This window comes from Drosophila innubila, chromosome X (assembly GCF_004354385.1).
Source record: "Drosophila innubila isolate TH190305 chromosome X, UK_Dinn_1.0, whole genome shotgun sequence".
NCBI lineage: Eukaryota > Metazoa > Arthropoda > Insecta > Diptera > Drosophilidae > Drosophila > Drosophila innubila.
In genome coordinates, this window is record NC_047626.1 from 9,374,472 (window position 1) to 9,391,558 (window position 17,087).

General features: G+C 41.5%; 2 protein-coding genes across 2 annotated transcripts; both read left to right on the forward strand.

The window, feature by feature from the left end:
• Window positions 1–11,808: 11,808 nt before the first annotated feature.
• On the forward strand, window positions 11,809–12,668 carry LOC117793303 (transcription initiation factor TFIID subunit 7-like). The gene is made up of 2 exons (XM_034633590.1): window positions 11,809–11,976; window positions 12,041–12,668. Exons 1-2 carry the CDS (start codon window positions 11,899–11,901, stop codon window positions 12,644–12,646), a joined length of 684 nt encoding a protein of 227 aa, XP_034489481.1. The 5' UTR covers window positions 11,809–11,898; the 3' UTR covers window positions 12,647–12,668.
• Window positions 12,669–15,419: 2,751 nt separating this feature from the next.
• On the forward strand, window positions 15,420–16,349 carry LOC117793340 (transcription initiation factor TFIID subunit 7-like). Its single transcript, XM_034633641.1, has 2 exons — window positions 15,420–15,588; window positions 15,652–16,349. The coding sequence occupies exons 1-2, from the start codon at window positions 15,511–15,513 to the stop codon at window positions 16,255–16,257; spliced, it is 684 nt and encodes a 227-aa protein (XP_034489532.1). The 5' UTR covers window positions 15,420–15,510; the 3' UTR covers window positions 16,258–16,349.
• The last annotated feature ends 738 nt before the right edge of the window (window positions 16,350–17,087 follow it).

A 17,087-nucleotide genomic window follows, 5' to 3' on the forward strand; every position in this document is an offset into this window, starting at 1 on the left:
CATATAGTCAATAGCTTTTTATATTGAATTTGTTTCCAGAAAGCTCATCTGATCATGCTGATATCATGTCAAATTCAGAATCTACAATTTGCATCTATTATCTGAATTCCCTATTGGCTTATGGCTTCTTACTACGAAGCAAATAATCAAATATAAATAAACTATAAATGCTTTTAGTGAGGAACTTAATTTACTACATAAATATCAAGGAATTCTAGATAAATATAATGGAAAAATAGTTGTTTGGACTTACGAATATTTTGTGTTATATTATATTACGTCATCTGATAAGAAATCACAACTAAAACATTTGGAAAAAAAATAATAATTATTTTCATTATAATTAGAAACAGTAGTCAAAACAGGTGGAGATTGCTCAGATTTTTAACTGCAATATCATAAATTGGTAGCAAACTTATCTGGGGACAAACAAAAGATAATCATTGGATGTTTGCTTAGCGTCAGTGGGATTCGCGAGAGATAAGTGTAGATGTTGGCGGGAAATTGAATATAAGCAGCTTGATCGCGTATACCGAGGATAGTAACGATCTTACATTCGAACCAAAAACATATCCAACGACGATGACGAACAAAATATCCAGATTTTTACTTATACTTGTGGTAATTGCAATAAACTTTACTAACGCGCATAGAAATCGAACCAAAAAAAAAAACAACCCGTAATCCCGCCTATATTCCCCTCACAATAGAAACACAGAAAAAAAAAAAAAAAAAAAAAAAAAAAAACACAAATATTTAAGTACAATTATTATTTGTATAATACATTTTTTGGTTTTTTTAATGATGAGTTTTTATTATTAACATTTTGTGTGGCACTTTGCGGGCTTTGGATACGCGTGACTAAACAAACACCCCTGTCCCCGAAAACAAACTAACACTAGCTGCCGGGATTCTTGATACTTTGGATATCGTTCAGATCACTCGGCGGCAACTCGAAAATATCCTATGCAAGTGACAACTAAACCAGTGTAATATCTGTTACGGTCCAATATTTTACTGACTTGTGACAAACAGTGCACCAGTGTGACCCAATGCCAAAGTAATACTAACCTCCCGTTTTTTCTCTCTCTCTACCCGCCTCTCTCTCTCTCCTGTTTCCATCTTATGCTATTTACAGATAGCTGGAGTGCTCGATAGACAGCAACACGCTTTGCAGACCAATGCCCAGATTATTAGCATCAGTTGTAATGGCAAATCAGCCATTTGTGTTGGTACCACGACCTATCAGACTTGCCACTCGGATGTGGCAACAGGCAGTATTCAAAATTGTCCCGTTAACACGCGCTGCATAAACGACAGCCTGGAGATGTGTGTACCAGTGAAGCCAGCACTACCGGATAACAGTGCGTCGACGGCTGCTGTTGTGAAGATGACCACCGTCACCGATAGACCCCTGCAGGGTGGCAGTAATTCGGCGGCTCTTGTTGAATCCACCACGGGTATTCCGACCAGACCTACCAAGCCCTTCGTCACCGAAGGTCCAACAGTACCCGTCGTTTCTACGGAAGCACCCGTTACAACAGAGCAGCCCATTGAGACAACTGTTCCCGTTGAGACGACCACAGCAACAGTGGAAGTAACCACGGATGTTCCTATTGATACAACTGGTCAACCTATCATCGACACAACAGCTTGGAATACCAATGCACCTGTTGAGCCTGAGTCAACCCTGCCCACCGAGTCGGTGGATACAACAACTGAGGCTGCTGTGGATCCCATGACGACCAGTGATCCCAGCTGGGGTACCAATGCACCTGTAGATCCCAATGCACCAGTCGAAACTACAACTCTTAGTCCTCAGGAAACGACATTATCACCTGTCGATCCTACTGCACCAGTGGACCCCAACACTACCGTGGATCCTAATGCGCCAATCGATCCCAACACTCCTGTGGATCCCAACGAACCAGTTGATCCAAATGCACCAGTTGATCCCAACGCTCCAGTGGACCCCAACACTCCCGTGGATCCAAATGCACCAGTTGATCCAAATGCTCCCATAGATCCTAATTTTCCTGTTGATCCGAACTCTCCTGTGGATCCCAACGCACCACTGGATCCAAACTCTCCTGTGGATCCCAACAATCCAGTGGACCCCAACTCTCCGGTTGATCCCAACGCTCCAGTTGATCCCAATGCTCCAATGGACCCCAACAATCCAGTGGACCCTAACGCACCAGCTGAGACAACAACTACTGGTCCCGAAGATACATCAATAGGAACGACCTTGTCATCTGTCGACCCAACTGCTCCAGTCGACCCTAACACTCCCGTGGATCCAAATGCACCAGTTGATCCAAATGCCCCCAAAGATCCTAATTCTCCTGTTGATCCAAACTCTCCTGTGGATCCAAACGCTCCAGTGGACCCCAACAATCCAGTGGACCCGAACTCTCCGGTTGATCCTAATGCCCCCGTGGACCCAAACTCTCCTATTGACCCTAACGCTCCTGTGGATCCCAACATTCCGGTGGACCCTAACGCACCAGCTGAGGCAACAACTACTGGTCCTGACGATACATCAATGGGAACGACCTTGTCATCTGTCGACCCAACTGCTCCAGTCGACCCTAACACTCCCGTTAATCCAAATGCTCCAGTTGATCCCAATGCACCAGTCGATCCCAATGCACCAGTGAATCCAAATGCTCCAGTTGATCCCAATGCTCCAGTTGACCCCAACGCACCAGTTGACCCCAATGCACCAGTTGATCCCAATGCACCAGTTGATCCCAATGCACCAGTTGATCCCAATGCACCAGCTGATCCAATGCACCAGTCGATCCCAATGCACCAGTGAATCAAATGCTCCAGTTGACCCCAACGCACCAGTTGACCCTAACGCACCAGTGGATCCTAACGCACCAGTTGACCCCAACGCACCAGTTGACCCCAACGCACCAGCTGATCCCAATGCACCAGTTGATCCCAATGCACCAGTCGATCCCAATGCACCAGTTGATCCCAATGCACCAGCTGATCCCAATGCACCAGTCGATCCCAATGCACCAGTGAATCCAAATGCTCCAGTTGACCCCAACGCACCAGTTGATCCCAATGCTCCAGTTGATCCTAACTCACCTGTTAATCCCAATGCACCAGTTGACCCCAACGCACCAGCTGATCCCAATGCACCAGTTGATCCCAATGCACCAGTTGATCCCAATGCACCAGTTGATCCCAATGCACCAGCTGATCCCAATGCACCAGTCGATCCCAATGCACCAGTGAATCCAAATGCTCCAGTTGACCCCAACGCACCAGTTGACCCTAACGCACCAGTGGATCCTAACGCACCAGTTGACCCCAACGCACCAGTTGACCCCAACGCACCAGCTGATCCCAATGCACCAGTTGATCCCAATGCACCAGTCGATCCCAATGCACCAGTGAATCCCAATGCTCCAGTTGATCCTAACTCACCAGTTGATCCCAACGCACCAGTTGACCCCAACGCACCAGTGGATCCTAACGCACCAGTTGACCCCAACGCACCAGTTGACCCCAACGCACCAGTGGATCCTAACGCACCAGTTGATCCCAACGCACCAGCTGATCCCAATGCACCAGTTGATCCCAATGCACCAGTCGATCCCAATGCACCAGTGAATCCAAATGCTCCAGTTGACCCCAACGCACCAGTGGATCCTAACGCACCAGTTGACCCCAACGCACCAGTTGACCCCAACGCACCAGTGGATCCTAACGCACCAGTTGATCCCAACGCACCAGCTGATCCCAATGCACCAGTTGATCCCAATGCACCAGTCGATCCCAATGCACCAGTGAATCCAAATGCTCCAGTTGATCCTAACTCACCTGTTAATCCCAATGCACCAGTTGACCCCAACGCACCAGTGGATCCTAACGCACCAGTTGATCCCAACGCACCAGCTGATCCCAATGCACCAGTTGATCCCAATGCACCAGTTGATCCCAATGCACCAGTCGATCCCAATGCACCAGTCGATCCCAATGCACCAGTGAATCCTAACGCACCAGTTGACCCCAACGCACCAGTTGACCCCAACGCACCAGTGGATCCTAACGCACCAGTTGACCCCAACGCACCAGTTGACCCCAACGCACCAGTTGACCCCAACGCACCAGTGGATCCTAACGCACCAGTTGATCCCAACGCACCAGCTGATCCCAATGCACCAGTTGATCCCAATGCACCAGTTGATCCCAATGCACCAGTCGATCCCAATGCACCAGTGAATCCAAATGCTCCAGTTGACCCCAACGCACCAGTTGACCCTAACGCACCAGTTGATCCCAATGCACCAGTTGATCCCAATGCACCAGTGAATCCCAATGCACCAGTTGATCCCAACGCACCAGTTGACCCTAACGCACCAGTTGACCCCAATGCACCAGCTGATCCCAATGCACCAGTCGATCCCAATGCACCAGTGAATCCAAATGCTCCAGTTGATCCCAACGCACCAGTGAATCCAAATGCTCCAGTTGACCCCAACGCACCAGTTGATCCCAATGCACCAGTTGATCCTAACGCTCCAGTTGACCCCAACGCACCAGTTGATCCCAATGCTCCAGTTGACCCCAACGCACCAGTTGATCCCAATGCACCAGTTGATCCCAACGCACCAGTTGATCCCAATGCTCCAGTTGATCCCAATGCACCAGTTGATCCCAATGCACCAGTTGACCCCAACGCACCAGTTGATCCCAATGCACCAGTTGATCCTAACGCTCCAGTTGACCCCAACGCACCAGTTGATCCCAATGCACCAGTTGATCCCAACGCACCAGTTGATCCCAATGCACCAGTTGATCCCAATGCACCAGTGAATCCAAATGCTCCAGTTGACCCCAACGCACCAGTTGATCCCAATGCACCAGTTGATCCCAATGCACCAGTTGACCCCAACGCACCAGTGAATCCAAATGCTCCAGTTGATCCCAATGCACCAGTTGATCCCAATGCACCAGTTGATCCCAATGCACCAGTGAATCCAAATGCACCAGTCGATCCCAATGCTCCAGTTGATCCTAACTCACCTGTTAATCCCAATGCACCAGTTAATCCAAATGCTCCAGTTGACCCCAACGCACCAGTTGACCCCAACGCACCAGTGAATCCAAATGCTCCAGTTGATCCCAATGCACCAGTTGATCCCAATGCACCAGTGAATCCAAATGCACCAGTTGACCCTAACGCACCAGTGGATCCCAATGCACCAGTTGATCCCAATGCACCAGTTGACCCTAACGCACCAGTGGATCCTAACGCACCAGTTGATCCCAATGCACCAGTCCATCCTAACGCACCAGTTGACCCCAACGCACCAGTTGATCCCAATGCTCCAGTTGATCCCAATGCACCAGTTGACCCCAACACACCAGTTGATCCCAATGCTCCATTAGACCCGAATGCGCCATTTGATCCCAACGGTCCTGTTAATCCTAATTCACCTGCAAATCCCAATGCTCCTAGCTCCCCAGTAAACCCCAACGCGCCAATCAATCCACCAGTTATCCCATCGGTTCCATCAGTTCCCGTCAGGCCGACAATTCGCCCAACGCCCCAATTTCCCTTCTGGCCAGGTCGCCCACACTACCCCGGTAATGGTCATGGTAGTGATCATGGTCAAGTGGCACCTACCCGCCGACCCCACTGGCCCAATTGGCACGATTGGGTGAACAGCTGGCGGCCATCTGCAAGACCAGTCCTCCCAACGATTGCGCCTGCACCAAAGAAGCCTGAAACGGACAACAGGCCAGAAACTGCGGAGTCTGTAGAGCAAGCTGGTGAGGTACCGTCGGGTGGCTCGATCTCGAATGAGAACGCATCGGTTGAAGAGAGCAACAAGAAGATTGAGGATCAGTCGAAGGAGCAGGAGAAAAATAAGTCAGGCTCATCTGAAAGCTCTGCCGAAAAGAAGAAGGATCACAACAAGTCTAAGGACTCCAAGGAGGACAGAGACAATGAGAAGAAAAAGAACAAAAGCTCTGGCGAGGATAAGAATGACAAGAAAGGCGTCAATAAATCGAATGAATCCAAGGAATCCAAGGAGGAGAAGGACAGCGATAAGAAGCAATCCAAGAGATCCGATGAGGATAAGCAGGATGACAAGGACAGCAAGAAGTCAAAGGATTCTAAGGAGTCAAAAGAAAACAAGGACAGCGAGCAAAAGAAGTCCAGTGAAGACGAGGACAATGATGATCTTAACTCCAAGGAGAGGAAACAATACGTTAAGGACATTATCAAGAAGCTAAGGGATGAGGATGAATGTGACGAGGACGATATTTATCCAGATGTTCGTGATTGCCGCAAGTATTACCGTTGCGAGATCAAGAAATCTGGTAAACATAAGCTCGTCCATTTACGTTGCGACAACAAGGAGCGCTTCGACTACCGCAGCCTCAAGTGCATCTCCAAGGATGATGCCAAGTGCCTGCACAGGTAGATACTCCTGAAAGTCTAAAATCAATCTTATGCCACAAACGAACCAAATGGAAACTTCGATATCTGTATAATCTCAACATAAATTCAATGATATTAGCAACGATTTTTTTTTTTCTATAATAATTTATTATAACAATTACATTTAGTTTGCTTGCCAAATAAAACATAATTAACTTATATGCACAAATCAATAAAGTCAATTAAATTGCATTCACAAACCAGTAGGTTGATTTTATTTTCTAATAGGCTATTTTCACGACCACTCACATTTGCCACATTTGCCACATTTGCTCACACTCGCTCACATTTGAATGTGGCTCATTTTTGGCTTTCCACGACCAAATGTGAAGCTGTTAAGACATTTGATATTCACCCAAAGCAAATCAGCTGTTCGATTTCTGTGCCAAAATGATAATTCGGATTTTGTACTGAAATGAAGTCCAAATTCGGGCCGAATGATGAAAATGGCGTCGAATGAGCCAAATGTGCTGTCGTGGAAATAGGCTATAAAACACTGACCATTAATTGTTTGAGTTGAATTTGGCTTGAAGATCTGCAAATTCTATCTCTGACAAAGATTAATAATTCTTTGTCATTTCTTTGGCCTCAGCTGTTCACATTGAATAGTAATTATTATAATTTGCCTATCCCTTTGGTATACTTCGTAAGTTCTGATAAGATAATGAATCCTACAGCACTTGTAAAGTTTTCCCTGGAACTTTCTTTAAAGCATTTCACTTACACTTGCAAAGTTTTTTAGTGTTTTTTCTATTTTTTTTTTTTTTTTTTTTGTTTGTTTGTCTCTATGTAAATATTTAGTGTAGCATAGAAATTTGAAGTGAAACGTAAACACAAGCAGAAAGCGTTAAGGGAAAGTGCATTGGATGGATGGACAGGGCGGACATGAGAGAGGTGGCCAGAAGGAAGGGGAGCGGGAGTTTATAAGGGCGTGGCACCGAAGCAGAGCAATACACTTAAGTTGATTCGCTGTCATCCATTGCAGCTCATTTATCATTAGATGAAGTCATACACACTCACACAACGAGAGGAAAAGAGACAGGACAGTGAGAGAGTGAAAGAGAGGAGTAGAGAGGAATAGAGAGAAAGATAGACTGGGTGCAGGCAACCGGCACCAGGCACCAAGACCAGGCATCAGGCTCGGCGACAGTTTCAACGTCGCCTAAGTAGTGTGCTGAGACGTGGGCGTGGCAGTGGGCGCGTCAAGAGTAAGCATTACATTTTGCAGCTACAATGCAGGGCAAGAGCCAGGACCACGACCAGGACCAAAACCAAGACCAGAACCAGGACCTGAGCATGACCAGCAAGCAAAGGCAAGGACTAGACTGCGATGCCACCAACAACACCACCTCTATCACCACCACCATCACCAGCAGCAGATTTAACAGTACCAGCTTTAGCAACAGCAACAGCAACGCCATCGTCACCGCCATCGTCACCGCCACCGCCAACAACCGACGACTGAAGTAATTCAATTTTTATCGTGGGTAATTTTGTAACGAGAAGCGAAAGAAGCCAACAGCAAATGGTGCTGACCAGGAGTGGGATGTAAGTGATACACTCGCAGAAATTACAACAGATTCTCGCAGATACACTTCCAGGCGGTATTCTAGTTTTGGCACAGCATAGAGATGACAAAGCTTAGATTTCATAAGAATTCCCAATGTTGATCCAGTTAAGAACCAATTCTTTTTGAGTTAACTTATAGGCTATTTCCACGACCACTCACATTTGCCACATTTGCCACATTTGCTCACATTTGAATGTGCCTCATATTTGGCTTTCCACGACCAAATGTGAAACTGTTAAGACACTTAAAGCAAAGCAGCTGTTCGGTTTCTGTGCACAAATTATAAAAAGCTGACAATAACAACATTTTAATATTTACTTTGATATTATAATTGGCGCAAAATTAATGTCTATTGTTTTTATTGAAGAAAACAGCTGGTTATGGTGATAATTGCTTTTTTTTTACGAGTTTATCGATAAACATCGCGTGTTCGATAAAAAAATACAGAAATTCACCGGGGCGAATGGCAAAAAATCGGCCCAAAATGATCATTCGGACCTTGTACTGAAATGAAGTCCACAGTTGGGCCAAATGATGAAAATGGCGTCGAATGAGCCAAATGTGCTGTCGTGGAAATAGGCTATTAAATAGAAGAATATCGGAAAATTTAATGGTATTATCTAATAAAGTATTTAATAAGTATTTTAACATGCATATGAAAAACTCCTCTTAGGAATAATACCTAAGGTCACCTTTTTAGGCATTATATACTTTAAGAAGGCCAACGATTTCATTGTTCGCACACTTTAAGTATATTTTTGATAAAATGCTAAGAAAACAGAATTTGGAACTCTTCTATTGACATGTTTCACATTTCATCTCAACTTTAGGCAGTTATGGACTTAAAATTGCGATACATTATAAATACATGTGTAAAATGACCTTTTTAAGGGCATCGTTAAAATTAAGAGAAGTTTGTTGTTGAACATTTGATTCAGTTGTAGTGTAGATGCACTTTATGTATACATATAAGCTCTGACTTTATAGAACAAGTTGAGCTTTAAGCCAGGATTCGCGTTGGCCACTATTGTAATTGTAGGGCGGCTGCTCTTACAGTCATGTGTGTGTGTGTGTGTTGAAAATTCAATTTGCTTGATGACTTGCTGTGGTTTAAATACAGCCAAAAAGCGACATCGACTATTAAACTCATTGCCACTGTTGCTTTCCTGGCCTGGATATGCTGGCCAATGGATAAGGATGCAGTGTGCCACTGTATACCACAATTCTGCCCATATACACATTATATACTTATGCATACGATAAAAAAATATAAAATTCAGAAAATACAAAATGATTTTATTTTCAAAAAAAGTGCAGAAAATAAAAGAAAGTTAAGCAAACGCAAAAAATCGTAAACTTTGTTAACTTCATTTGACAACAGCAACAGCAGCACGAACTGAGGCTGTCACTGGCGCAGAGAGTAGCTTGACAGGGGAAAGAGGGGGAAGAAGGGTGGAGGGAGAAGGGAGGGGGCAGGCTGGAATGATGCTCTGATCCAGAACATAGCTTTATGTGCTCGCCACTCGTAGTATAGTATGTCCCTACTTGCAGCTGGTCGTTGATTGGATTTCAGGCGCTTGAAAAATCAATTTTTATTTAATTAATATGCCTCGTTGCACATACTACACACTTACACACACACACACACACACGCACACACACACAGTCGTAGATACTGAAACAAACGATGAGCAGTCTTTATAAGCTGAAAATAGTCTCCATATCTGTCCATATTGAGGCTTACAATTTATATATGAGCTCGCTTGTAACCAATTGGTTTGGATATTAAATGCGCCATGGTCTATTATGGTTTCAACGGGTTCAGTGGGTTACTGGAGCTATACGGTATATAGCACAAGCATGGGATATTTCTGTTAGACTCTCATATCTTTAGCTTAATTATATTTTCTTTAGAATAAGCTCAGCTAATCTTCTTTAAGTAAATATTCTTTTTAATCTCAGCTTGGCTTAACCAAGCCCAACTTAAGTAAGATTTTCATATAAGCTTTCAAGCGTTAAGCAATCTATGAATAGAAACTTGATAACTCCATAGGTAGCAGCTTATCCGGACCAAACTCGACATCAATCAGTTGGGCCCAACATTCTGTTAAGATGGCATCAAACGGTTTGTGTTGTTGCCTCTTATCCAATGCACACAATGACGCCGCGGGGAGTTGGCTCACAGACGACAGGAGTAAGAGAGGTTGGGGAAGACACCTGCGAATACCGCCGCATAAGCAAATTGAAGAAGATGGAGAAGAGTACGAAGTGAAGGAATAAAAATCTTGTACTTGTATATTTAATATTCACATTTCAATTGTTTTTGGCCCCAACCACTCGACTGGCTTCATCGCGTAACTCTGCCCCGCCCACATTTCCACCCCACCCCTATCCGCGTCTTCGTTGTGTGTATCCCATTTTGCCAGTTGTGGAAGTCCTCCAATCTCCAATCTCCAACCTGCCGCCAGCATCGCCTTCTGCTCTGCCCTTTTGCTTATTTGCTTTGACTTTTGAGCTCTCCTTTTGGCGTTGACGACGGCGCTGAAAATGTTGTTGTTGTTCTTGTTACTGCTGGTGCTGCTGGGCGCTTCTCTTGCCTTTTATTTATAAAACTTTCATAAAGTTTTGTGTTATTAAAAATGGAATATATTCTCGCGCGAATACGCAATGGAATATTAATAGCATGGAATAACTTAAATTTTTATACAAATAAGCAAGAAGCCCTAAAAAGTAAAGTTTACTTCATAAGTACCAATGTGTATAGAAACATATATGTTTTTAAGAAGTATGATGTAATTTTTACTAGTTAACATCGAAATCAATATCTAGTAGAATCTAGAAGAAATTTTTTTTTTTAAGATTAAATAAAATTTAAATGCAGAATGAATAAAGAGACCAAATAATGATTAAAATGACATTCTACTTGAAAATCGGTTTTGTTTTGATCAAGTTATGACAGTTTGAAGTTGGTCAGACTTTGGATCTAGCAGCTTTACAAGTCAAAATTTTTGTCCAATTTTTCATGATTTTTTACAAAAAAATTAAAGGTCTCAAAATCAAGCTTAAAGTGTTGTTATATACTAATTATGATATAAGGAGCTGATTAAAAGTGAAAACTTGAGGTTTAAAATTTTGCATTTTCGAAATTTCAAAGGGGGGACCCTTAGCATTAACGTGGAACCATGGCTATGATGGTCGAAAATAATAAAATTTTCTAAATGAACAAAATTTGAATACAGAATGAATATAACGGCCAAACCATGATCAAAATGACATTCCGCTTGAAAATCGGTACAGTTTTGCCAAAGTTATGACAGTTTGAATATGCTCACGGCTCTGATCTAAAAACTTTACAAGTCAACATATTTCTTAATTTTGACATGATTTTTAACAAGAAAATTAAAGGCCTCAAAATCAAGTTTAAAATGTCGTTTTATACTCATAACGATATAAGGAGTTGATTAAAAGTAAAAACTTGAGATTTAAAATTTTCAATTTTCAAAATTTCAAAGGGGGGACCCTTAGCATTAACGTGGAACCATGGCTATGATGGTCGAAAATAATAAAATTTTCTAAATGCTAAAAATTTAAATGCAGTATGAATTCAGAGAACGAATCTTGATCAAAATGGCATTTGTATTTTCAAATATTTAAAAAAATGGCTAAACATGAAAAGTTGCATTTCACATTTGAAGTAAAGTTTATCGATAAAATGACTACAGACGGATTAAAACGCTTATGCAAGTTTAAGGCGGACGTTAATCAACACTTAATCAAGCTAGTTGTCAGGCAGTGAAAAGTCTTTTGTTTGACAACCAACGTGAATGATAAAAGGGAAAAATTCAGCCAAATTAAAATGTCTGAGAACGAGAATCTAACAGAGGATAACGAGAATTTGGAGCTGGAGGAACAGTTTCTCATGCGTTTCCCCAAGGTGAATAACATATGAGTAGACCTAGCTATTTTCAAGCCCCTCTATCCACATTATTTTCTGATAGGACCTTGCAGAAGCGGTTCTCGAATCGGTGGAGGCCGGAAACATCAATGAGAAACTGACTATAGAATTAGATAGTGAGTTGCGATATGGCGAAGTGCGTTTGAATGATCAAGTGTTGCATGCCAAATTGGTTGACTTGCCGACAGTGGTCGAGAGCTATAAAACGGCTGACAATATCAACTTGTATAAGACGGCTAATATCAGTCAGATGTTGGTTTGCTCCGTAGAGCCGATAGAGGAGCCTAAGAATGAGGGTAAGGAGCTGGAGAAGCTTCTGTATTCCGCGCTAAAGGACGACAAGGAAAACAAATCACTGAGCAAAGATGCCAATAAGGATATTCCAAAAGTAGATGAGAAATTCCTTTGGCCCCATGGCCTGACCCCGCCCACCAGGAATATACGCAGGCGTCGAATCGCCAATGCCCTCAAGGGGAAGAACGTAGAGCCGGCAGAGCAGGATATTCTCAAAGAGGTCAAATATCTGCTACGCATGGACAGTGAAGCAGTCCGTGTTCAATACGAGGTGTTAGATGATGACGGCAAGCTCGATGAACTGTCCGATGCTGAAGGATCCGACGATAATATCGAAGAAAATGTCAAAATATGATTTTAATTATTAAAATTATTTTGAGGGCAAAATTTTTTTTATTTCAAATAAAAATAAAATGCTTTAGCGTATAGAAAAATTAACTCAAATATGTGTTTATTTAAAATAAAAAGTGTTATTTTCCATAAAACAAATTTTATTGGAACTTGGAACTTGGAACTTGGAACTTTTATTACAACAATTTGGCTTCAAATACTGAAAATAATGAGTAATGTAAAAATCTATCGTTGTTTATTTGCTTTAAAATTGGTAATTAAGTAATTAAGTTTTTCAGAAATAAAGCAATTTTAACAGTAAACTATTTGCTTATAAAAATGTACAATACTCTGTGGAATTAACTATACAATGAGCTAGTTTTGTTATTTGAGCAGCTCACCTGTTAATGGAGTTCGAGTTGTAACAAGTAAGTAAATTCTTATGAATTACATTAATAAATGTGTACATCAGCTATGTGAATCTGTGCATATTAATGGGTGTCGAACGGGTCAACACGCTTAGCCAGTGGCAACAACGACACTAACTTGGTCTACACACACACACACACACACACACGCACACACGCACACACACCCATGAATCATGAGGTCTGCCATGCGAGGCGTCTGTTTTCTCAGCGCGAACGTGCCAAAGAAAATAGCCGCAGTCCAGGAAGAGTGAGGCATGAGAGAGAGAGTGAGAGGGAGAGTGAGAGAGAACGGAGGAACGAAGGCAACAACGCTTGGCATAATAAATCACTGGGACGAGACAAAGTTGACCCAGTAAGTGAACCCGATAAGACGACGACAAACCCAACAAAAGTTCACCTCAAGTCAAGCCGAATTGCTGGGAGTGCGTAGGTGTTGGACGTTGAATGTTGAATGTTGAGTGTTCACTGTTAGACGTGAAGGGGCCAAATGCAGCTTGAGCACGGTAATTGCTTTGGACGGCCGCTGAAAGCCCAAACAAATTATAAATTGCCGCCAACGTTGTTGCCCGGCTCAAAGGCTTAACAAAAATTCAGAAAAAAAAATAAAGAAAAGAAAACATTTTTGAAAAATGCTGGCCCACTTCAAGTCGCTCATTACCCCGCCCCCGCTGTCTTATCTTGAAGCTGTTGATCCATCAACTGGATTGTTGCTACTGTTTCAGCTTCAGCTTTAGCTTCAGCTTCTGCCAACTGTTAACTGTTAGCTGTTAACTGTTAACTGGCAACTGGCATCAAAAGTCTTCATGAAACATTTTCTGATTGCGTGTGCATTTTTAATGTTGCTTGGCCTTTTCGCCTTTTGGCCTTTTCAGACTCTGTACGCACTTCATTCATCAATGTGCGCGATGGCAAACGGCCAAGACAAATGATGATGTCTGGGCTCTACCTGTTAGCCTTTAGTCGGCCATCTTGGCACTGGATACCATTTACCATTTACCATTTACCTTTAACGTTGCCTTCTTCCCACTCCCTTTGTTAACCGTTTGAAGCTGCTTCTGGCCATGGCTCTCCTGACATCTCCTTTCTCTGGCAGCATTACTTTGATTTTTATAAATTTTATATGCCACACGCCTTTCTTTGACTGCCCTCCTCCTCCTCCACCACCACCACCACCGCTTTCACCTCCGCCGTCACATCATCTTTTCACCTTTCACCCCTTGAAGGCTGTGTTGGTTCGGTGAGTGCGCTCACTAATGAAATATGAATAATTAATATTGTGTGCTTCATTTTGTTTTACTTCATTTGGAGTTCATTATTTTTGGCTCGCTGCATTGCTGCGCCCTTTGGCGTATTCAGTTTTGGAATTTTGTATCTTTATTTTTTGCTACAATTTGTAACTGATTTTTGTGTGGCATCTCAAATATGTACGAGGCGAAACACAAGTACTTAAACAGCTAACAGCATAAATTGAAGAAATGTAAAAAGGTTGATTACTAAACAAGACAACAGCGAATTCACTGTTATTTATGGTCATTTGAATATTGAATAATTGCCATATGTTAATCTAAAAACAAATCGTCATTAAAGTTTTTTAAATATTTTTGAAATTTTCCGTTAGTATGTGTAAATTTATTTACTATTTTTTTTTAGTATTTATTTTTGCTGTTGTGGCTTAGAAACATTTATATATATTATTATTACTAATAATACTAATACAGCTAACAGCATAAATTGAAGAAATGTAAAAGGTTGATAAATAAACAAGACAACAGCGAATTCACTGTTATTTATGATCATTTGAATATTGAATAATTGCCATATGTTAATCGAAAAACAAATCGTGATGAAAGCTTTTAAAATATTTTTGAAATTTTCCGTTAGTATGTGTAAATTTATTTACTATTTTTTTTTAGTATTTATTTTTGCTGTTGTGGCTTAGAAACATTTATATATATTATTATTACTAATAATACTAATACAGCTAACAGCATAAATTGAAGAAATGTAAAAGGTTGATTAATAAACAAGACAACAGCGAATTCACTGTTATTTATGGTCATTTAAATATTAAATAATTGCCATATGTTAATCTAAAAATTAATCGTCATAAAAGCTTTTCAAATATTTTTGAAATTTTCCGTTATTATGTGTAAATTTCATATGAATGAGGTAACTTAAATTTATTTACTATTTTTTTTAGTATTTATTTTTGTTGTTGTGGCTTGGAAACATTTATATATATTATTATAACTGATAGTACTGTTTTAAAATATAAACAGAATACCTAAAGAAAATATTTTATTATATACCAGTTTAGTATTATAATTAATTTTTGTCGAGTACATCAAATACAGCAGACGTTAATCAACACTTAATCAAGCTAGTTGTCAGGCAGTGAAAAGTCTTTTGTTTGACAACCAACGTGAACGATAAAAGAGTAAAATACAGCCAAATTAAAATGTCTGAGAACGAGAATCTAACAGAGGATAACGAGAATTTGGAGCTGGAGGAACAGTTTCTCATGCGTTTCCCCAAGGTGAATAACATATGAGTAGACCTAGCTATTTTCAAGCCCCTGTATCCACATTATCTCTGATAGGACCTTGCAGAAGCGGTACTCGAATCGGTGGAGGCCGGAAACATAAATGAGAAACTGTCTATACAATTAGATAGTGAGTTGCGATATGGCGAAGTGCGTTTGAATGATCAAGTGTTGCATGCCAAAATGGTTGACTTGCCCACAGTGGTCGAGAGCTATAAAACGGCTGACAATATCAACCTATATAAGACGGCTAATATCAGTCAGATGTTGGTTTGCTCCGTAGAGCCGATAGAGGAGCCTAAGAATGAGGGCAAGGAGTTAGAGAAGCTTCTGTATTCCGCGCTAAAGGACGACAAGGAAAACAAATCACTGAGCAAAGATGCCAATAAGGATATTCCAAAAGTAGATGAGAAATTCCTTTGGCCCCATGGCCTGACCCCGCCCACCAGGAATATACGCAGGCGTCGAATCGCCAATGCCCTCAAGGGGAAGAACGTAGAGCCGGCAGAGCAGGATATTCTCAAAGAGGTCAAATATCTGCTACGCATGGACAGTGAAGCAGTCCGTGTTCAATACGAGGTGTTAGATGATGACGGCAAGCTCGATGAACTGTCCGATGCTGAAGGATCCGACGATAATATCGATGAAATTGTCAAAACTTAAAATTTTGAATAATTCTCGTATGAAACTAATAACGATAAGGTTAAAAAAAATCCAGATTAAACTGCATGGAAAGTGTAAATTTTTTACTTTAATAGTTTGTTTAACTTAAGTGGCTTATATACCATATATAAATAATTACCTTATAAATATTTGTAACACTATGTTCAAACATTCCGAGTTTTGATCAAATGTGAATACTGATTATAATCAGCCTTGAAAAAATATTTACAACCAAGTTGGTTGAAGTCTTAATATAGAAAAATATTAAATGTGTCTCCAATATATATCAGAAAAAGTTGATAGATGTATAAATTAGCTGTTTTCTAACGTTATTTATTCGATCGCTGTGAGATTGTCAAACAAAAATTGTTAAAAATTGCCAAACCAATTGTAGCTTTTATCATATTGTAATTATTTTACTTAAAAACATTAAAATGAAGTTGCGAAAGTAATTAAAGTTGTTGCAACATTGTGCCTAAAAACAAAGCAGTAATGTTAAGCCAATTGGCATACACATACAGAGAGAGAGAGAGAGAGAGAGAGAGAGAGAGAGAGAGAGGGAGAGAGAGAGAAAAAGAGTGGGTGACAATGGGAATTGCAACAACAAAAATGCCAGACATCTGGGCGTTAATTTGCCAAGCGATAAGACGAGGTGCATGCAAATACGAGTGTGCCCAGGACAAATGTGAAATAAGATGCGACTGCCTGCCACTTGCCACCTGCCACCTGCCATCCACCTGCTGCCTGTTGAGCTCTAAGTTGGCTAAAAAGCCAGCTTAAGGCTTTCGTTGAGTAAGTAAGTCTGATATGTTTTTGCCAGCCAATTTTCT

Excerpts from the sequence above, each read along its gene's own strand:
- LOC117793340 (XM_034633641.1), top strand. The coding sequence starts at position 15,511 with ATGTCTGAGAACGAGAATCTAACAGAGGATAACGAGAATTTGGAGCTG. Across the intron at positions 15,589-15,651 it reads TTCTCATGCGTTTCCCCAAG|GACCTTGCAGAAGCGGTACT; the intron begins GTGAATAACATA and ends TATCTCTGATAG.
- LOC117793303 (XM_034633590.1), top strand. The coding sequence starts at position 11,899 with ATGTCTGAGAACGAGAATCTAACAGAGGATAACGAGAATTTGGAGCTG. Across the intron at positions 11,977-12,040 it reads TTCTCATGCGTTTCCCCAAG|GACCTTGCAGAAGCGGTTCT; the intron begins GTGAATAACATA and ends ATTTTCTGATAG.